Source organism: Dicentrarchus labrax, unplaced genomic scaffold (genome assembly GCF_905237075.1).
Source record: "Dicentrarchus labrax unplaced genomic scaffold, dlabrax2021, whole genome shotgun sequence".
NCBI classification, from domain to species: domain Eukaryota; kingdom Metazoa; phylum Chordata; class Actinopteri; family Moronidae; genus Dicentrarchus; species Dicentrarchus labrax.
Window position 1 is genome coordinate 12,313,214 of NW_026136701.1, and position 21,614 is coordinate 12,334,827.

General features: G+C 41.6%; 3 protein-coding genes across 4 annotated transcripts in view; 2 read left to right on the forward strand and 1 right to left on the reverse strand.

Moving 5' to 3' along the window:
- The window catches only part of vwa5b2 (von Willebrand factor A domain containing 5B2), a 14,696-nt gene extending 1,892 nt beyond the window's left edge, over window positions 1–12,804 (forward strand). The window contains exons 3-23 of the mRNA XM_051402290.1: window positions 210–421; window positions 1,194–1,409; window positions 2,754–2,979; window positions 3,083–3,240; window positions 3,534–3,665; window positions 3,750–3,874; window positions 3,976–4,152; window positions 4,265–4,375; window positions 5,006–5,208; window positions 6,190–6,304; window positions 7,231–7,416; window positions 7,501–7,717; window positions 7,823–8,160; window positions 8,734–8,971; window positions 9,064–9,417; window positions 9,524–9,658; window positions 10,034–10,162; window positions 10,241–10,291; window positions 10,869–10,980; window positions 11,262–11,385; window positions 11,471–12,804. Of these exons, the coding sequence (XP_051258250.1) occupies window positions 283–421; window positions 1,194–1,409; window positions 2,754–2,979; window positions 3,083–3,240; window positions 3,534–3,665; window positions 3,750–3,874; window positions 3,976–4,152; window positions 4,265–4,375; window positions 5,006–5,208; window positions 6,190–6,304; window positions 7,231–7,416; window positions 7,501–7,717; window positions 7,823–8,160; window positions 8,734–8,971; window positions 9,064–9,417; window positions 9,524–9,658; window positions 10,034–10,162; window positions 10,241–10,291; window positions 10,869–10,980; window positions 11,262–11,385; window positions 11,471–12,229 (4,245 nt within the window). The 5' untranslated portion in view covers window positions 210–282 and the 3' untranslated portion in view covers window positions 12,230–12,804. The remainder of the gene's footprint in view (window positions 1–209; window positions 422–1,193; window positions 1,410–2,753; window positions 2,980–3,082; window positions 3,241–3,533; window positions 3,666–3,749; window positions 3,875–3,975; window positions 4,153–4,264; window positions 4,376–5,005; window positions 5,209–6,189; window positions 6,305–7,230; window positions 7,417–7,500; window positions 7,718–7,822; window positions 8,161–8,733; window positions 8,972–9,063; window positions 9,418–9,523; window positions 9,659–10,033; window positions 10,163–10,240; window positions 10,292–10,868; window positions 10,981–11,261; window positions 11,386–11,470) is intronic.
- alg3 (ALG3 alpha-1,3- mannosyltransferase) lies at window positions 12,765–17,098 on the reverse strand. The gene is made up of 9 exons (XM_051402302.1): window positions 16,868–17,098; window positions 15,804–15,903; window positions 15,561–15,708; window positions 15,194–15,354; window positions 14,908–15,028; window positions 14,595–14,800; window positions 14,196–14,273; window positions 13,860–14,003; window positions 12,765–13,777 (listed from the first exon to the last, which is right to left on the reverse strand). The coding sequence occupies exons 1-9, from the start codon at window positions 17,088–17,090 to the stop codon at window positions 13,597–13,599; spliced, it is 1,362 nt and encodes a 453-aa protein (XP_051258262.1). The 5' UTR covers window positions 17,091–17,098; the 3' UTR covers window positions 12,765–13,596.
- An 11-nt stretch (window positions 17,099–17,109) lies between these two features.
- mul1a (mitochondrial E3 ubiquitin protein ligase 1a) lies at window positions 17,110–21,246 on the forward strand. Of its 2 annotated transcripts, XM_051402314.1 has the most exons (7): window positions 17,134–17,192; window positions 17,776–17,851; window positions 18,424–18,568; window positions 19,030–19,117; window positions 19,236–19,356; window positions 19,872–20,103; window positions 20,268–21,246. In XM_051402314.1, the coding sequence occupies exons 2-7, from the start codon at window positions 17,787–17,789 to the stop codon at window positions 20,781–20,783; spliced, it is 1,167 nt and encodes a 388-aa protein (XP_051258274.1). In that variant the 5' UTR covers window positions 17,134–17,192; window positions 17,776–17,786; the 3' UTR covers window positions 20,784–21,246. The 2 variants fall into 2 exon arrangements, with proteins under 2 accessions (XP_051258283.1, XP_051258274.1); XM_051402323.1 differs by lacking the exon at window positions 17,776–17,851 and having other exon boundaries at window positions 17,110–17,192.
- Window positions 21,247–21,614: the final 368 nt, after the last annotated feature.

Consider the following 21,614-nt stretch of genomic DNA (forward strand, 5'->3'; position numbering starts at 1 on the left):
GTTAAATGTCCAAGGGCTGATGCGTATAAACAGATATCTGGCAAGCATACATACATAAAAAATGTGAAACCAATGGACATTTTAGATGCTATTAATCAATGCGCGAAAAAAAACAGGTCTGATTTACAGAGATAACTGTGATTGTGCTGCGAATGGAAAATTAGAGAATTTAAATGCACACTCACATATTCCTCTTCCTGTCTGCTCAGGCCATTTCACTGGTCTCCGTACCTGTGTTCTCATGCAACCAGCAGAGTAGGGGCTTGTTGCTACCTTGGGAAGATGGTGGGACTGCGAAACTGCTCTACATGGGAACCATTGCTACTCAAGGCCTCCTCCATCAAGTCCTGTGCCAACGGCTGCTCCCTGGGCATAACTGCACACCTTACCTATGCTAATGCTGACATAGAGTCTGTAGAAGGTGAGTAGTGGGATGATACACTCAATAATACAAGTAATAATACTAGTTACATTTGACTTCATATGACTCCATATGTCATCAAATCAAGAAAAGGAAGATTTTTATGAGATTGTTTTGAGTTGGAAGAAAAATAGATAGATAGATAGATATAGATATAGATATAGATAGCCCACTTTACTCAATCAATAATAATAATAACAACTTAATAATAACCTAATATTATAGCAGCCAGTTCAGTATTGTCTGATATGCGGTCATATTTGTCAGCAAAAGGGCTTGTGAAAGTTGGGTGGAAATAGATTGAACTCTAGATTTATCATAAGATTTCGTGATTGATTTAATGTGGGCTAAGGATTAGTGGTTTTATTTTTTTCATTAGGGTCAGAACTATGGCATGTTTAAATACAAGAACAAATGTAATTTCTTACTATCCAGTTACACTTTCATTTTAGATTAAGTTCTAAAACTAAAAGTAATTTGTTCGAAGTTGGTTAATACAATTAATAAGGTTAATAATGACCAAATTAAATAAAACTGGATGTGAACCTTTTTTTCAAAGTTGCGATGCCAGCCTATTAGCCACAGTAAATTCATTTTGTAGATGATTTTGTCCAAAGCAACAACAATGAAAACATTCAACTAAGCCAGAAATCTGGGAATTGTCAAAGCAGACCTTCATTATGCTACATGTTGAGTTGTTAGATTGCTTTCTCAATTGAAGAAAAAGCCTGAAATCATTGTTTTTGTGTGTCAAACACTTTCGGTCATCTAGGTGTGTTTGTGTACCCTCTCGGGGAAAAGGAAGTTGTGGTGGGCTTTGAGGCTGTGATTGCGGGCCGCTTGGTCGGGGTCCAGATTCAGAGCCGGGGGAAATTGAAGGACTGCTGTTTGGATTGTTGCCCTGGATCTGATCTTGAAGGCCACTGTGGGAATGGCCGTGAGTGGGGCTGTTGTGGGAGCTCCAGCCTCGACATACAATGCACCAACGGTGAGGAGGGAGGATGAAGGAGTGCTGTGAAGGAGCATTATGTTACTGTGTCTGTATAATTAACTGATATGATTTGGTTATCCTCAAAAGTAAGAAATTAGATATGCATTCATGAGCATTCACATAACCCATGCCTATGAATTTTCCTCAGCTAACCTACTAATAAATACGATAATTTTAGGGAACTTTGTATACAATTTCCTGTCTGTATTATGTATTTTTTAACAATCATACATACTGCTTTTTTTGGACAAATCCAGTGCTTTCTTCTCATTGTTCTATTAGCTCTTTGGTTGTATGCAACTGCATATTTTTCCAATGCAGGACAAGGTTGTTTCAGAGAGTGAAGGTTCTGTGAATATAGCTTGAAAACAAGATTCTGAAATATGTATAGTGAATATATTTTTAAAACAACGCCCATTAAATTCAAGAAGGCCTCGCTTAGCCCCCATGAAGCTTTGGCTACCTCTTGTGGGTGTCCTGACCCCCAGTTTGGGAACCACTGCTAATCTTTAGTCATTGGTCCTCTGTTCTACAGACATTAAAGCTTTACAAAACCCAGACCCGATGAAGAATATCTGAACATGAGCTTATGAAATGCCCATAACAGAGGGTTCACTTTCTAGCTTTCTACGAAAATTAAAGCTGGTGAGACTTCCTGTATTTTCCTTGTAAATAACAACTGTAATTTGTACCATAATTCAGTAGAACCACAAATCATTTCAACCGTTGCATACTGTCATCTACTGCTGCAATGATCTGGTCTCTGCATGAATACAAATATAGCTACAGTCAGTCCTGTCTTTGTCCTGTTTTAGCCTCACTGACGTTAGGAAGGACAGACGAGGGAGGCAAATAGATTTGGCTGCCTGCCTAATGGTGAAATGGCATTTACTTAGTACAAAATATATCAACTTGAAGTCCATAGTATTTTATTGGAAATTGTGTTATCATGCACATGGAATCCTTTCTCTAATACAGCCAACAGTGCACAGATTCAAGTAAACCTTTAGCAGTTTTAGGTTATTTTGATTTCAAGGCACGAATGTTTTATTTGGGAGAGTAGTGTTTTAATTTTTCATTTTATTTTATATAATTCATCTCTTGTGGTATTAATTTAAAAAAAACAAAAAGCCATTCCACTATTTTGATATGTTTGCCATAAATATGTCATTTGGAGATAATGTGAGAGAGCATTGTACTATCAAGAAGAAGGTCCAAAAAAGGGCTTTCCTTCTTTTAAAAAAAATAAAAGATGCAATTCAACCCAATCACTTTTGTACGGTCCCTTATGTATGTTTGAATTGTTTCATGAAGTGAGTGACTGCTGTATTTCTGCTTTAGGACATCTCATACTGGACGAAGACCTTGAAAGAACCACCTTCATCATTGGCACAGGCGTCATTGGTCCCATGGATATAGTGTCTGTTGTCATAAGCACCACACTAGAACTCCCCACATTAGAAAATGGAGCAATCCGCATCGTCTACCCCTCATTGCTTACTCCAATCGTCACTGGTCAGATGACTTCAAGCAAAAGTGAAAACGGGGGGAAATCCGAAGAAAATGGGTATTTATGTCTGAACTAACAGTGGGAATGCTATTTTATCTGAGATTGAACATTTCAGTAAATTAGATGCAATAAGACTGCTGTATATTGTTCTCCTCCTCAGACCGACAAGCTGTTTCGGTGCAACCTCAGGAAAACAAGACCGGGCCCTAGACTCTGGGCAGCAGTGTGCCCATGCCATCTTCACCAGTCCAGCTGCCAACCTAGCCCCTTATGAACTCAACTTCCAGCTTCTGGTCAGAGGGGCCTGTCTGCTGGCTGGTACTGGCTTTCTCCCCAAATATCTTTGATCTGGTGGTTCTTGACCCAGCCACTGTGAAATATTGGAATAGTGGGCACACTTATTAAAACATAAAATGAATGGGTTTACAGAGAGGGACACACTGGTTTGTGCTATAGAAATGGAAGAAGCACACTCAACTTATACCTATATAATATGCATGACTGGTGTTTATATTAAATAAAAAATGCATCATTACTTATAAAACAACACATTAAAAGCAAATGAAAACTTTTATTTGCTTCTTGTTATTTCTCCCTAAACTGATTTGAAGGCCTGGAGAGCCCCACTCACGCCCTGAGGGCAGATGCAGACCCCAGTGCCCAAAGTGCCTCTGCTACCTATATCACCTTGGCACAGGAGCATCCATATGACAGACACATAGAGATCGTTCTGCACCTCAGTGGTGAGCAATGAAAACTGGAATTAATTTTCTTCCTTATTTTCCTGATATTTAAATACAACTTCAGTTACCAAACTTCTTCCACAGAACCTCACACCCCACTGGTCATATTAGAGAGAGGCAGGCTCTCTTTCAGCCAGTATGAACAGCAGATATGCTCCCGCCGTGATTTCATTCGCTGCACTCGTAAAGATTCAGAACCCGAGAGAAAGGTTGGTAGTAACTCATGCTTGTTTTACTACCTCTCTATCTTATCTTTGATATCTCACATCATGTGCACACAAGATGACATGCTAATGTTCCACTCCTGCAGCTGGAGTTTGTGAGGAAGCGATACCACAAGGACATTCTGAACAGCCCCGTCTTGATGCTCAACTTCTGTCCCGACTTGCTGTGTGAACCTCTGGAGCTGCACAAAGCCACCAGAGAACTGCTGTTCCTTGTGGATCGCAGTGGCAGCATGAGTGGCACCAACATTCAGCGTGTAAAGGTGAGCTGCAGCCGTCCATAAAAACACACCAATGAACCAGAGTTAAGTTTTTAGATTTAGGCACGTACATCTTATCTGTCCCTATCCTGTCTATCCCTTCTTGTTTCCACAGGAAGCCATGCTGGTGGCACTGAAGAGTCTCCCTTCCAGCACTATGGTCAACATTGTGGGCTTCGGCACCACCATCAAGCCTCTGTTCACCTCAAGCAAGCTCTGCACTGATGTAAGCATTACACAATGGTCCTGCTTAGAATAGTGTTTTTTCATTGAAACAAATAAATTGTTATTGTTAATTACATATAAATTATTTTCAGTGAAAGACATGAAGTATTAGGATCATGTTTCCTGAAAGCAGATGTTTTTCAACTAATTAGGACTATCTGTGCTATTTCGTCTACTCTCAAATCAGGCAATAGGTCAGATCCTTGGGTTGCCTTAGTAGCAGAGTATCAGGTTTTATCCGGACCACGGGCTGCAAGGACAAACAGTCTTTGCACATACTCCCGACCATATGGTGACCTTTCATGCATTTTAACTAAGGCAAGAGATGTCATTCCATCTCCTCTCCTGTCAGGCATGTTTGTCCATGGTGTGATTTGAGGTGGCTTTAAAGCAGGTGCTAATGTGTGTATGTTTGCTCTCTCTTTATTAGAGACGAACTGATTAAATTCTCTGCTACCCTCATAGGGTAATTGGGGCATCTGATATCAAACAGTGAATTTATCTTGACAACACAGGTGTATGTTTGCACAGGCGACGTCATGCAGTTGGACAGGTGTTGTTGTTTGATGCTTGCCTCTCCCACCTTTACTGTAGGTCTGATAGCATCTTTCCTGGTCTGTCTCTCACACAGGTTACTCTAATGCAGGCGTACGAGTACATCCAGAGGATGAGAGCTGACATGCGAGGCACCAACCTGCTGGGGGCACTGTCATGGGTGTACCAACAGCCCATGCAGCGCTCATATCCTCGCCAAGTCTTCATTATCACAGATGGATCCATCAGCAATGTGGCTAAAGTGCTGGAGCTGGTCCGCAGAAATACATGCGCTGGCAGGTATTGAGCCAAAGATAAATTGCCAGTAGATAATTAACCCATAGAAATCATGTGTGAAGAATGGTACAGTTGGATATGAGGCGAAAAACACAAATAAAATGGACATTAATTCAAACAATTAGTTAACAAAGCTTTATCTATGGCTGACATGTGACAGGACATTAAATCACTATGGGTGACAAGGAAGCGGAGAGGAATGGGGTACAGTGAGTGCAGGCAGAATGAGGTGATAAATATGGCAGACGCACCATGTGGGGGAGGAAAAAGAGGAAGGGAGAGGGACACAGGCGAAAGGCAATCTTAAAGAAGTCAGACCAAGGCACTGTGAAAGAAAGAAAAGAAAGGGCTGAGGTATTTTTCAGCCCCGCCCAGTAATTCCGTTAAGTGCTCTCCTCTGCAGTAAGAGTCACGCCCCTCTGGTTTCCCCCAGGCCCTCCAGCAATGCACAATAACTCCATTTGTCTCTCATTAGTATTCCCCTGTTGGAGTGACTTTCTCCACTGTATTTTGGCTGTCCCCCTAAATATGAACATGTTTGTGGTATTTCATTTTGATTTTCTGTATTCTTATTCAGGCAGTACTAGCAGTATCCAGCCAACCAGACAGACCTGCTTTTTAGAGACAGCACTCAAGATCTGAGCCTTTTTAATTATTCTGTCCCCCTGCTCTTTTCAAACTCTCAATTAGCCAAATGGCTTGTGATCCATCTGAGTGCCCAAATAACAGTTCTGTCTGTTTGATGACTCCAAATTTTCTCTTTCCCGAGGAAGCTTCTATATGTCATTACGGTTTCAGAAATAGATACATATGCAAGTCTGAATTGTTGCAAGAGGCTGGTACTTGATTTGTCCAGACAGTAAAACCAAGGGACTGTATGCATTATAGTGCAGTATGTAAGACAATTCTCACATAATAATTATGGAACCATAATAAATTTTCATTTTCCAAAAATGTAACGTATATTCTGCATCACCTCTGCAGATGCTTTGGCCTGGGCCTTGGTCCTCGAGCCTGCAGGAGACTCTTGCAGGGCGTTGCCAAACTGACAGGAGGGACTACACAGTTCTTAGATGATGAGGAGAGACTCCAGCCCAAGGTCAGCAGCACTGCAGCACTGCCACCTCTTGGAGAAAATATGAATTGCAGAACAATTAAAACTATAATTTTACTTTAAGAGATAAATACATACAGCTTTAGTACTTTACATTTGCCTTTCAGCATTTCACAAGCCAGTAGCATGAAAACTAACAATTAGTCAGGTACCTATGTACAATTTTGAGGTACTCGTACTTTACTTATCTCCACATTTCAGGGGGAAATATTGCACTTTTTACTCCACTTAATTTATCTGCCATTACAAGTTATTTTAATTAAGATTTTACATGAAGAACAGTTTATAAAATGCAGTTTATTGTTAAGGACTAAATCAGTGGCTGCCAAGCTTTTTGGCTTCCAACCACTTACAAAAAGTGTCTAGTTGTGGCCCCTTGTTATGTTTCAGATTTGTTAGCATTTGAACTAAAAAGACTTTCCCATTGTTACATTTAAATAACTGTGAGCTAAAGTTACCAATGTAAAAAAGAGAAATAAAATAAATCAAAGATTAGAGAAAATACTCCATACATTTGTGTCCATTTATCTTGTGACTCTTTGGAGGAGGTCCAACCCCTAGATTGGGAACCACTGGACTAAACGACTAAACTAGTTAAAACTAGCTTTACCTCGACCAGCCACTGCAGTAAAAGTACTTTTAATACTCATTAATTAATCTGTAAATGGAATATAAAATAATATGTGGGTCATAGGTGCCGTTTTTCTACTGTACTGTAAGCACGTTTGCTGATAATACCTCTGTACTTTCACTTAAGTAAGATTTTCACAGCATGAATCTTACTTGTAATGGAGTATTTTTACATTAAAGAATCTGAATACCTCTTTCACCACTGGTAAAAATAAATTCTAAAGCCTTCAATTTATAAATGTATTTATAAATGTATTATTGTGACAACTCTATCTCCTCAGTTAATCAAGTGTCTGAAGAAGGCCTTTGAACCTGTGCTGACCGACGTACGGATTGACTGGTACCTGCCAGAAAACATGGAGGCTTTTCTTTCACCCAATGAAATCCCTCCACTCTACCCTGGGAATCGTCTAATTGGATATTGCACCCTATACGATATGACTAATTTCAAAGCAAAAAAGACAGAGGTATAGATCACCAGAGCGTTTAAAAGTATGTCTGTGTGTGTCTGCATAGGAAAATATACCTAACCCAACGGTCTTATTTTATAGTCTCAAGGACGGGGCTACAAAGGTGTACATCGTGGCTCCACAGGTTCAGTTTTTGACAACTCAAATGATGAGCTTTCACCTCCTCCTGCCTCTGAGTTAATGCCTGTGGTGACATGTGCAGATGGCACCGACTTGGAAGAGGCACTGAAGGAGATTTCCAGAGAAATCTCCTCTGAGTTCTCCTGTGCCAGAGACACAGACCCTGGCACCAGCCCAGGTCTGTCACTCATCAATGGATGTTGTAGTGAATGCCTAGTATGCAAAATCCAAGACTGGCCACCTCATGCCATACTTGCTAACGTGTACCTTTTATCCACTCTAGGTGTGGAGATAGACTGGTCCAGTGATGTGAGGAGGAGGATCCAGGAGAGCTCATATATCCAGGAGCAGTACGTCCTTACTCGCTGCTCCCTCAGCAGTGAGCGGAGTCTACAAACACAGTCCCACTCACACATACACGCCTCGTCCAACTCTGACTCTGCAGGTGGGGTCTTTCTGACTGACCCTCACTCCTCTGGTTCAGTGCTGGATACAGGGTCTCTACCCCAAGGTCTTGAAAAGATGCCCCCTCCAGAACAGAGATCATCCCTGTCTCGCTGGGCAGACCCTGCATGGCAACAAAACCTCTCAGTGGAGACCCCTGACAACAGGGCAGAAAAGGTAAGAATGATTGTAACCCCTAAAGCAATTTTCTGTGTTCCTGCTGGCAGAATCTAGATGGAACATGACATGAGAAGATACTTTCACCACCACTGCAAAATAGTTTGACAGCAGAAAATGTTTACATCTATCAGTCCGGTGAATCAAAGAAATTTTTTACCCACTACTTTGTGACAAATTGCAACAATAATAGTGGGAAAAATCTATTGTAGCTTTTATACCCATTTATCCACCAACACAGTGAACCAGAACACAACAATGCCACAAGACATGGTGTGTATTGAGGGGAGCAACCTCTAGCTTTGTTGCTCTTAGTTGACAGTCATCATTCAGGGTTGTTGAAAAGGGTTCAGGAAAAGATTGTACATCCCAGGTTGAGGCAAAGTACTGCAAGCAGCCAACAGACATACTTCACAGGAGTTTATTACTCCTGGGTTGTACAAAATATCACAAATACAAACTGATAACCCCAACCTTTTTTTCATTATAGAAATGTGTTGTTGCAGTGAAAAATAAAATAAAACGCTAATCTACTTTTTTAATCCTGTTTGATTTCCCCTCTTTTACAACCAGAGTGCGCATCTGGATGGAGGTGAAGAGTGTCGTAGGAGACATAAAGCTCTGGCCCGTTCAACCATGGCAGCCCGGAGTTTCTCATCCCCTCAGGGCGAACTGGAGATGCATCGCCTGAGGAGAGCTCTAGAGAGGGTCTCCTTTGACCAAACGCTGGGAGGGAGGCTGGACGAAAGCGATGGGGAGACAAAGCCCCCATCAGGAGGGACTCTGTCCCGCAGGAGCCTCACTGACTCCAGTAAGCTGTAGTACTATGAAAAGCAGGATTATCCTTCCTGTTTTGCCTCTAACAAATTCCTGTCTCTCTCTCTTTCTCACTCTGACCCTCAGACGGACTCCTGTTCCCTGCGTCTCCTCTGGACTGGGACAGCTTCACAGACCCAGAGTACCTCTTCACTGCTGTTCCACCAGAGGATCCCCCACCGGGCCAGTGCCGCTCGCTCATTCATGGCCTGCTGAGCGGCAGACCTGTGTCCTGGGAGGTCACTGTGGACCTGGGGCACCTCTGGACCCCTGAGGGCCAGGAGATACCAGGAGTTGAGGGATGTGGAGGAAGAGGAGGAGGAGGAGGGGAAGAAGGAAGAGGAGGGGAACCATGGGAGGAGATCATTCATCAACTAACTGCTCGCTCTGTTATAAGGGACTTTGAGAAACTGGCAGAGAAGGAGAGTGACATTGGACATGGTGAGGCTTAACTACTTACCTAAACACTTATCTCGGTGATCAATTGAAAGCAAAGTCATATTAAGTAACATAGTATACATACTGTCTACCCTTTACCGTTTCTTAGGTTCAGCTAAGCGATACCGTATGAAGGCTATCCAGACCAGTAAGCACTGTAACATTGTCTGCATGTACACGGCCTTCACTACCACTGACAGCAATCCCAACAAAGGCTTGCCAGACGTCGACGTCCAAAGCACAGGTGTGGCTTACTACCAACTCACACATGAATTCCCTGAATTCGGAATGCCAGGGAGGTTCTGTTGAAAGATGTTATTGAGTTGCAATATGGGAATTGTAGTATTCAGTGTCTTCTGTTTTTGATTCACGGTCTGGAATCGGTTTCTTGTGGGTCCGCCAGCTTAATTAAAGCGCATGCAAAATCACTGTGCACCTTTAATATGAACTTTTATTGGAGCATCGTTTCAACCAGCATTCATAGATACGACTGTTCTTACAAACAGATTTGTGTCATATAAAGCCTGGGTAAAAATATATGGACCAGGTTACAGTTTGAATGCCACATTTGAGTGTGTTTTTGTGCTGTGTGTGTGTGTGTGTGTGTGTGTGTGTGTAGGGATGCATTTGGGGAACAGGCGGAGTTCCCAGTCAGGCAGTCGCAGGCAGAGGGCTTATTCTGTCGGTTTGGGCAGACGGCGCACCAGTAGAGACAGTGAAGAGATGGAGGACACCTTTAACTCTACAGGTAGAACAGACTGAATGCTACCACCGCCCATTTCTGTTGTCAAGACTTTAGGTCATCAACAATGTTTGTATCTCTCAGACAGAGATGACACTCCTGCCTCACCCTGTAGCCTTACATCCTGGGACTCTAGTAAGTATTGCTGTCGTCTCAATCAGTGAAAACATTGTAGTGTCAGTGTAGTCTCAAGGTTAGAGGCGTCTGACCAGAAAGCCAGTGCAAAACTCGAGGTGAGTCTGAATGGAAGGAGATAAGTTCTGCTCTCCCTCTCCCTTGGCTTGATTCTACACAACAGCAACCCCTGAGGTAGTTCTTAAAGGACTACTTCAATAATAAAATAAAACCAAAACTATCTGCATGGCATGTATTTTGGTTTTATTTACCCAAGTTTTGAGATGTCTGTCTCTTAAGGTGTCTGACTCTACCCCAACACAATGGAAGTATACGGATTTTATTTTGTGGTGCTCACAGCAACATCCAGAGACACTGCATAATCCACAAAACATGTTGTAAACCACTTTTAAAGGCACCATTGGGACTATGTAGAAAGTGGTTCTCTTAAAAACCATTTACAGTGAGACACAAATGTTTGACAGAGATTGTGTCATGTATAGGTGAACTGAGCCTTTGAACTGGGTTATGCCACATCACTTTATACCTGTACTGATGAAACAATTGTTTAATGTTTTATTCCATGCTACTGTCTCAGGTGTAGGGGGCAGTGCGTACTCTGCTACAGCCCCAGCAATAACAGCCGCCTCGTGCACTCGTTCACAGCGATCTATTGAGAGCAAATCAATGGAGAGCTTCTTTGGCACCAGGTAAGACTTTTTTTGAATGTCATATTACACTATAAAGGGGATTGCAACATTTGATTGCAATTACCATATAGCAGAATTTGTATACATGTCTTGAAGTTCCTCCTTGTTAAAGTCTGCTTGGCATACTATGTATTTTTGAGACTGTTGTCCTTGACATATTTACTGTTTTTTGAGTGATTTTTGGCACAGGTGTTTTGGTGAGCAGGCATCTGTGAGGGGTGTATATTATGTCTATATGCAAATGTATATTCTATATATACTATTTTTTATACATATTCCAGATTTCCACTGGGGAGACTCAGGTCCTCTATTTCATCTGGAAAGCAGGTTCCTCTCAAGTCCCACTGTCTGTCTGCAGAGACCGAGAAACAACCTGAAACTGAAGCTCCAGACTACCTGCCCCTGGTGAGCTGTGCAGACAACTACAACGTGTATATTTATCTACACACAAACACATTTATTAATTTGTGTCTATATGGTGTCTAATTAGGTGCATCTGCAGCTGGCATCAGGAGCTTTTCTTCTGACAGAGATCTACTCTGACTGTGTCCAGATCCCTTTGGACCGCCTGAAGAGGGCTTCACCCTACAGCCTCCACCGCCGCAGCCTCAGCCCACCCTTCCGCTGCACATCTCCCAGTGCTCCATCTTTATCCACCTCTACTAAGCCTCCTGGTGCTCCTACTCACCATGTTACCTTTTCTCCTTCTTCCTGCTCCCTCACCAAACCAACTGCACCTCCTTTCCACCACACTCCAGACGACACTCCCCTGATGCTGGAAGCAAGACTTCGCCGAAGACATCTGTCCGACCGAGATCCAGTCACCTCTCCCCCTGACCTTCCCAGCTCTGAGGAGGGCTCCCTGGAGCTATCTGTTGGCCCCTCTCCGAGCCAGAGCCACGGCCAGGCAGATAGCGGTCGTGGATCAGAGACGGATGTATGTGAAGGCTCTTCAGGAGAGCCAGCCGACCTCCAGGGGAGCAGCAAGTTGGCTCAAGAGGACCTGGAGGGCTCGAGCTGGGCCACAGCTGTGGCTCTAGCCTGGCTTGAGCACCGTTGTGCTGGCTACTTCATGGAGTGGGAGCTGGTGGCAGCAAAAGCAGACTTCTGGCTGCGCTGTCAGGAGCTACCTGAGGGAGTGGACCTGGCAGGGCTGAAGGGAGCCGCCAGGCAGCTGTTCCTGCTGCTGCGCCACTGGGATGAGAACATCAAACTAAACATGCTGTGTTATAACCCCAATAATATGTGAGACAATGATCTCTGAGCCAAATCTACTGATTAGCATACTCACTTGTTACCAATGATAGTGACTCATAGGAAGCAATGCCTTTACATGGAAAAGTAAATCCTGTATTTTAACTGCAGGATCAACTAATACCATAACCCAGTGCCAAGTTCATTCTAATATTAAGTTGCACATGAAATATTTTACTGATGTAAGACTTTATATTTATGTGAGAAGAATACTCTTTACATGAGATAGACCAAGTGGCCTTTTATTATAACTATGCTTTATGCAATCACAAGAATGCCTTGACTATCTGAATAGGCTTTTTGTAGTCTATAAGTAGTCGATGTAGTGCATTACTTATTGCCAAATGTATAATCACAGTCAATCGGTGTTGAATGGGAATGAGTTTGATTAACAGGATGATTATTTGATAAACTAATGAGATATTACTTTAAATAATGAAATTGTTGTTGGGAAATTGGGAATTTAGCCACTTCTTGTAACGTGTAACAAAAACCAGGAGAAAACACAAAGAGAAGGAAAAAAATAGACGTTAAGTGGCATCTCTGTTTAATATAAAATGTCACACTTTTGCTGCCTCAGTCTGCTTATTTTTCACATTAAATCTACATTATAGGCTTATGAGTGTGGTGACCCACTCTCAACAGTGGATGAACGAATTACGTAACGAATCAGAAATGATTGTCTACAGCTTAGTTTTACACATTTATGTAAAATGACTACTGGAAAATAGTTTTGGCCTGGTACTGGAGAATACTGCAACTACTGTAGCAAGTGAAAATGTCATTGATGCAATTAATTTAAAGCTTTTGGAGCCAAGTTTAAGTTGTGTATCACATTAATAATATTCTTCAATATAGTGCATTCTTAATACAATGTACAAGATCATTTATGCACTGGTAAATAACAGGTTTTGATAATATCACAATATCCAACAAGGGAATCGGGCAGAGTGCAGATTTAATAATGCGATAATTTGTAGAAATATAGCCTATGTAACACATTCTTTCAAAACCGCAAAACATTCATAATTTCCTCCTAGCACTGTACTCCACTCTTCTTATTATGTATCTGAAAATGAAACCTGAGAATCCATATTTCCTTTCTCTTTTCATCTCTTCAACTGCAAGCCATTTCATCATGTAGGTGTCTCTTTGCACACTGCGCCCACACGTTAGCTTTCTTCACTTTTAGCAGCGATCTGAGATGAGAAGTATCAAATGGCTCCTTGTATTCACTCGTAACAGTCTACCCCAGTGACCTCCCTCTGCACTGGAGTTGTGAAGATCAAAGAGAGGAGGAAGATGAAGGCTGTTCGGCAGCTGATTAGACTAAATACAACGCCGGTCCGATCAGGCTGTGGCTCACTGGCGTTTGTCTTTGGCAGGTGTGTCTTCTTGGGTTTCTGCTGGGGCTGAAGGCAGGGGCGGAGCCAGCCACAGAGAGAGTAGGATGATGAGGTGACAGACGTGGAGGGCGGCTGAGCTGCTGTTAGTAGAGGGGTAGGTGTTCCACGAAAGCTCAATCAGACCCAGGATCAGGACCCTGAACACAAGGGGAAAATGAGAGAGCATTAACGTGTGATTGATTTATGTGAAGGGAACTTGTGGTTTAGACTCCCCCTTACCTGAGCAGGTGGGCAAGCTTCTTGACTCCTCCACTCCAGAGCAGGTAAGGCAGCGTGTGGAAGTACCAGACGTAGAACTGGTAGTGCAACGAACGGCTGAAGCACATGCCAATGAAGTTAGAGGTGAACAGAATCAGTACAATCTGTGATTGTCTGTTAAGGTTTGACAAAAGAGCCAATGACTACTGGGAACATCATTCATTTATACTCTCTGACATATTCAGGAAATTTCTATTTGACACCTAGCAGTATAAGTAATAGTGTTGCTTACAATCCTAGTTAATGAGAGTTAATCCTAGTCCTTTAATGAACAATATTCAGTAGATTCAAAGGATATGATCAACAGTGTTTTTCTGAGCAGGGTTTTTTCTCTTGCTTGGATCCTTGAGGAGTTCAAAGATGCTTTCTCCTGGTCTGGTAAGAGAGAAAATAGAGAAATAAAAGTCTATAATTCCACCTCAATGAGTACAGTGTACAGTAAGCGATAGAGCACAAGTTGTTAACACCTTTGTTAACTTCAAAAAGTCATATTTGTGAAAATCTGTGACTGACTCAATATTGTACGTATAATATCTGGCAACCAATCAGGGTCCATGAGATCAACTACTGACTGAGCCAACGCCTGTGGTGTTGTGGAACAAAAACTGGCATGATTTGAACCCTCCGCAATTTATTCCAGCTGAACTCCAACGATAATGCCGTGAGTAACCTTGGCACAGCCAAAGTTAGTCTCACCTCTTCCAACGGCGGAGAGCGAAGAGCAGCAGGGTGAGCAGGTGGGCAGCCAGCAGGAGTAAGTGGAAGTACCGATTCAAAAAGAGCCATTCTGGCAGGAAGCGCCAGTTGACCGTCCACTTGAACATAAACTGACGGCCAAGATCAAACGCCCGGCTCAAATAGCCAAACGGATTCTCCAGGAGGAAAGGCAGACCCAGCAAAAGCTGCAATATCAAGACAGATACATTTTAAGATTATGCTTGGCAATAGTGAACAACATTAAAAAGTATTTTAGTATGCCAGTAAAACTGTTTTATAGGGAATATTTTACCTGTATGGCCGCACACAGAGAAAGTCTGGGGATTGTCCTGATTAGACCAAACTCAGAGAGGAGGAGGAGTAGCAGCCCGGGAGCAAAAAGCAGCACATTCATTTTCACAGACACTGCTAAACTGTCAGAAAGAGAGTAAGATTGAGTTGTAATTTTACATGCCATGGTGAATTTGGTACAAAGATTCGCAAAGAAACATATGCCACCTGATACATACTCCTCTTGGTCAACACAAAAAGCCATCACATGAAAAGCTGCACTGGTCTGTTCAGGAGTCCACACTTGCCTGTAAATGCCGCAGCCCAGGGTCCAGTATCCATCCATGAAGAGGTTGACAGCTGCAAACAGCAGCATCATGGCCACTGGATCATTAAACAGACGCAGCACAAAGATGGAGTGGATCCGATAAGAAGCGCAGCACACAAAGAAGAACACGTAGGGAGGAACCTGAAAAAACAACAACAAAGAAATAAACAAATATTATGGCAATACAGGGAAATTACACTCTATGAACTCTAAAAATGACCTAAAAGGCATATAAAGGAATACAGTCTCACATTAAGTCAATGGCTTCATGAGCATTCAAAACAAAACACAGCAGTTTAATAGTGTATCGCAGCAAATTCCACATGAATGAGGCTTTTGTCACCAACCTTCTTAGTGCGATAGTATATCCTGAAGACGAGAAGCAGTGTGATGAGGTAGAAAACAGCAAAAAGGTACTGGCCCAGACGAATGTTCACCCCATGGTTGGTGATGTAGTAGAGAGCTGTGAAGATGTAGACAAAGCCAGCCGGATACCTGCAACAACAACGTACTCATTTATCCAACACTGAAAACTACACCCAACTACAGGATGGAGAGAACTACATCACTAAAAAGCCATTGATACTCACACCAAGGGGCCGGTGTCTCCTTTGAGCTGGGTGTAGTCGTAGGTACCATTGATGACGCCCTCTACTTCATCCATGTAGGCTTTCCAGTCTATCTCAGTGTCTGCAGTAAAGAACATAAAACAGTGATCATGAATGATGGGGAAGGTTTGTTTAGTCGCCGTTGTTATTTCTATGATCAACAGTATACATTTTTCCACTGCAATTTGAATTCCTTTATCTTATCAAAAATCTTCTATTTTGTATATGAAGCCTGTGTTATATGAAACAAACTCTTTGCATTGGCGAGTCTTTAATGAGAAACATCTTGGTATGATCATTAGAATTATAGTACATTTTAATTTGCTCTGTCAATCTACAATTAATCTACTAATTGTTTCATTAGTTCACTAGTGCTGAATTAATTGGTTAGCCTGATATATAACTGCCAATTACTTTGATAACTGATTAATGATTTTAGTCAATTGTAAAGCAAAAAAAAAAAAAAACATTCACTGACTCCAGCTTCTCATCTTTGACTATTCGCTGGTTTTATTTGTTTTACATCACTGCAAACTGAAATAGCTTTAGGTTTTAGACTTTCTCATGGGCAGCTTTCACAATTTTCTGTTATTTAAACATTTAATTGATTAATCAAAAATAATAATAAAAAGATGAATTGATGATGAAATGATCACTGATGATAACTGTCGCAGCCCTACATTAGACAAAGAAGTAGACAATGAGATGACATTGTACAAACAATGTACAGTATGAAAACTCTGTATAATGACAAACTAAAACAAACTAATGCATACTCATATATATCAGCTAATAGTTATTAGCATGCTTCTAGAAGTTTACAGTAATCTCAGTGGCTAGATCAAGTTCTGAAGATAGCCGTCGCTGAAAATAATGAATGTCATTTAACACTACAACAGAACAGACGATTGCAAGGGCAGTAAATTCCCTTTGACAGGTGGCAGTGTAAGTAAGTAGGTTTGCTAATGCTAGCTACTTAGCGTTCAGTTACGTCCAACGAAATGACAAAACACCATAGCATGCTAACTAGCCGAGCAGCTACTTACATGCTACTTTTTGTATGACCCACACGTTGATCCCGATTTCCAAGAACCACAGAACAGAAACGACCAGTAACGTGTACTCCGTCTTGAACAAGACCAAATGTTTGTCCTGCCACAGCGTCTGAAGTTTCCCCCACAGCGGGGCCGGGGCACCGGGACACTTTCTCCGCACACCTCCTGCCATTGTCGGCGGCGCAGCGACGTGGAGAGAGGCCGCAACTGACATGCGCTGTTAGGGTTCGTCACGTGACGCAACACTTTCATCACCTACGTCACGTGACATGGCAACACCGAAGATGTCAACTTGAGAGATTTCTTTTTCTGCCAGGTCAAACAAAAAACGATTTTTTTTATTATCCTTACTTGCTTGTTGAGACATAAATGCTCCTTTGCGTGAGTTCTTGTTTCTCTTATAGGTGGCTAATGCTAAGTTGTAAAAAAAAACAACGTTTAGAGGTCACTACTTGTTCCCCAGCGGTCCTAGCACCGTTAGCTGGCTAGCTGCTAACTCTAGCTAACCAATATTTAATACAGAAAATAATGTCACTAAAATACGTAAAGACAGTATTATTGATTTTAAGCTGTGATTGCTGTTTTGCTAGGAATTCAAAGTAATAACAAGCTAGTTAAAGTTAGAGTTATTGCTAACGTTATATTATTAGTGTTAGGTGTCTCAGAGATCTCGGCTTTGTTTACCTTCACATTTTAGGTTTGTTTTTTGCAGTTTTGTCTGTATGCAGGTATGTTAACCCCCCACTTCTAAATGGCCAAGTCACAGAGTCTAATGCTAAAATAATTGACATTCTTGGAAACACCCAGAAGGTTGTTAAACAACCTGTTCTCCTGGTATTTCCAGAATGCCTGAAGCATTTAGACATAATTATTTGTGGCGGTCCTATGTCGACCCACAGTCATATCTTGAATGTCAACACTAAGAAGTTACACGTTAAACAGCTGCCAGTTCATAAATGAAAGCAGTAAACTCAGGCAAGTACCACAGTGCTGTAAAAATGTACATATACCACTTTCTTTCTTTTCTTAATTTTTATTGATAGCATAACATTACTCTTATTGTTTATATCTTGTGGTCTGTGATGTCATTGCTCATGTTTCTTGACAACAGTGAAACTGGATGATGCATATTCCTCAGACGACAACCTTATATGTGTTATTTTACTGACTTAAATTTGGGTTAACAATGATCAACTGAAAGCATTATGAAAGAGCTGTACATTTGCAGAATTATACACCACTGAATGTTGCAATGCATTGAATCATACTCTTTAAACACACACAGCAACATGCACATTGTTGTTGTCCTCATAAAAATGAAAGGATTGTAAATGACTAATGCAATATTTATGGAATCAAGATATTGCAGGAGCCTGTATCACAATATCTTATTGAATTATTTCTATTACATACCTCAGTTCAATCAGTACTAAATGCCTTTTACTGTAAATATATCATAGACTATGTCAGTAAAGGATGAGTCTTGTACACGTGTGTTTATAGTGAAACAATTTATTAACCATATAACATATTATATGTTTGTGCAGGTCTGCAGTGACAGGACAACCAGAGGGAATGGATAGATTTCCTGTGAACGTTACAGAGGCAGTGTGTCTTGGGGCCAGCCTTACCATATCAGGCCTCTGCTACTACCTCTATAAAAAGAGCCGGACGACAGTACATAAACTTGATGTTAGTTGTGGATTGTGTGTAATGAACATCATTTTAACTTTTCATCACAGTTTAGATTTTTTTATTTTAATTTGTCTAAGCTATAGAAAGGAAGTGGATTAGTAAGATAGATAGATAGATAGATAGATAGATAGATAGATAGATAGATAGATAGAAATACTTTATTTATCCCCGAAGGGAAATCATAGTGTTATAGCAGCTGATTCAGAGTCAGAGTTGTGACACCATGTAAAAAAAGTTAACAAAAACAACAACATACACATACTTCCTAAACCCTCTGTAGAAAGATCAACACTTTGTGCTTTGTAGAACACCTCGTCACAAGTTGCATATAATATTTAATTTTATTGGAACCGGTGCAATATGTGACAGTTTTTGCGATGCACTGTGCACTGTTGTAAAACCTGTCTGCTACAGTATGTATACTTCACATACAAACAGTGTGTGTCTTGTGTTGTCAGGATGCTCCACACTTCACCATAGATGGCAAACTCAAAGACATTTTGAAAGTTACTCCAGGAGCATGTCTAGAGTATGCTGTCATCGAAGGTAATAAGGCTTTCACTGTTACTGATACAGACAAGAGCACATGGCATATTTTTCCCGCTGAAAATACACATACCATCTTTGTCTCTTATTCTCTGCTATATGTGTATATACACTGCAGGTGCTGTGGAACCAGTGGGCGAGCCTCTGATGAGTCACTTTCAAAAAGAAATTGTCGGAGTGTTGCAGAAATTCATGTTGAGAGAACACAGGCTGGTGTGGAACAGCCTTTCACGTTCTTGGTGAGAACGTTATCAAAACAGTAATACAGGGCAGCATTATGATACCATGTGTGATTTATGTGATAATTGACAGTTTAGAGGCAGACAGAAGATGAGAGAGAGAAAGGTATGACATACAACAAAGTTTCCCATTTGGAGTTGAACCGGGGACGTTCCTTTTATGTGGTAGTGGTATGTGTAGTCTTAGTCTTAGAGTACATAGGAAGGAAGAAAAACACAGCTGCACTGGCCTCTATGGGCTGAAATACGTAAGTCTCCTGGACCCAGCTGTGTAGAGTGTTATTATAGTGTCATGGTACGTCATTGCTGCACATAGTGTTGAAAAAGCACATTACCTCTATTAGTTGTCAGAGCAGGCCAGATTTTTAAACTGGGTGAAGAGATTCTTTAATCAGGATGCCCCACATAATAAATGCTGAAAACAAATCTGATAAAAACCACAGTTTTATTCCCATTTTATACAATGTGGTGTTGACTAAGAAGACCTGTGATGTTCCTCCCTCCACCTGTTGCAGGACAGACAGTGAACGAGTCATGCACCAAAGAGTGAATGCAGTGCCCTTTGTGTTAGTGGGATCAGATGAGACCACAGTGAAAGTCCTGTGCCCACTGCAGGCCTCCGGACAACACATGGAGATCACCCACGAGAAGTTCCACCAGGTCAACTATGGCTTGGGTGACATTGTAGGACAATACCTGAGTGGGGAGAAGCTTAAAGGGCAACTGGAGACCGAGGAAATGCTCAAAGTCAGTTGTTAGATCAGATACTAACATTGTTAACGGCAATAAGTCAGTAAATCATTCATATTCTTTTGACAATGTATTAATATTTTTTTGCCAACCATGAGGCCAAATATTGACAAAAAATGATCTTAATGATACATTTTATAAATATTCCTCTCTTTTTCCAGGTGGGCACAGCTCTTACAGGCGTAGGTGAGTTGATACTGGACACAGACGGCACCCTGTGTCTTCGACCGCCTTCTAATGGTTCACAGTACTTCTTGAGCAGTGCGGACTTTGACACCCTGCGAGGAGAGCAAGAGAGCACGGCTGTTTGTTGGAAGGCGCTGGCCATTGCCTCTGCAGTGGTGGGAGCAGCGGTCCTCTTCTGGGTCGGTCGACGGTACTACTACCGACTGAAAGTTCGCTGGGAGCAGGAGCAGGAGAGGAGAGAATTCGAGAGACTTCAAGATGAAACCCCAAGAACGCGCACTTCAGTGATGGGCCTTGACGCCTCTCAGAACGGGGTCGAGGAGAACGTAGAGAATGCCTGTGTTATTTGCCTCTATCGGCCACGTAACTGTATTCTGTTGGACTGTGGACATGTGTGCTGCTGCCACAGCTGCTACCAGGCCCTTCCACACCGCCGGTGCCCCATATGTAGACAGCAGATCAGCAGAGTGGTCCCTCTCTACCATGTCTGAAGCACCTGTGTGACCGTATGACCTCAGTGGAACTTAATCACCATACAAACTGAGCCAGCTTTATACCTCACAGGTCTAAGCTGCTGCACAACGGTAACACTCTGATAGTCTTGTTACTGTAAAGAATAAAGACGTTTTTTAAAGGACATACTGTATGTATTAATAAACTGTTAATTTAAGTATGGTGTGCACATGCTCTGTTCACTACAGAGTTTCAGTGAGGTAAATTTTAGTTGTAGTTGTACATAGGAATACCAGAAAATTAAGAAATTGGAAAAAAGGGTTAACTTATGCAATAGAAATGTTTATTTTCCTACATGTTTGTTCTGTGCCTTAATCTGGTAATTTATATGGCTGCTGCTAAGAGTGATTGTACTGTATGAATCTGAATAAGTCGAAACTTTCAGTTACATATCGCACGAGTCACTGGAGGTTAGTGAAATAAAGATACATTTAGTGCCAAGATGACGCTTCAGTGTGGAATTAATGCACTAGAGACCGGTGAGTGTGTATAATGTTTGTTTGTTAAAAAAAAGTAGTTGTGTATTTTGCTTATCTCGGTATCACCATGGAGAAGTGGGGATAAATTGCTCTGCCACTTTTCAAATTTGTTTCAGAAATAGAGAGGTAAATACAACTTTAAGTCTCAGTATACAGATCTGTGTGAGGCTAACATGTAATAGTGCATTATGCTCATGTCTGATTGTACAGATCTTATATGAGTTGGTGTTCCGCCTGCCTGCCTCTCTGAATGATCCACAGACATCTGAATAACAGCTGGTATGTCAAATGGCTGCTGCTCCCCTTAAACATTAGAAAATGTGTTCATGT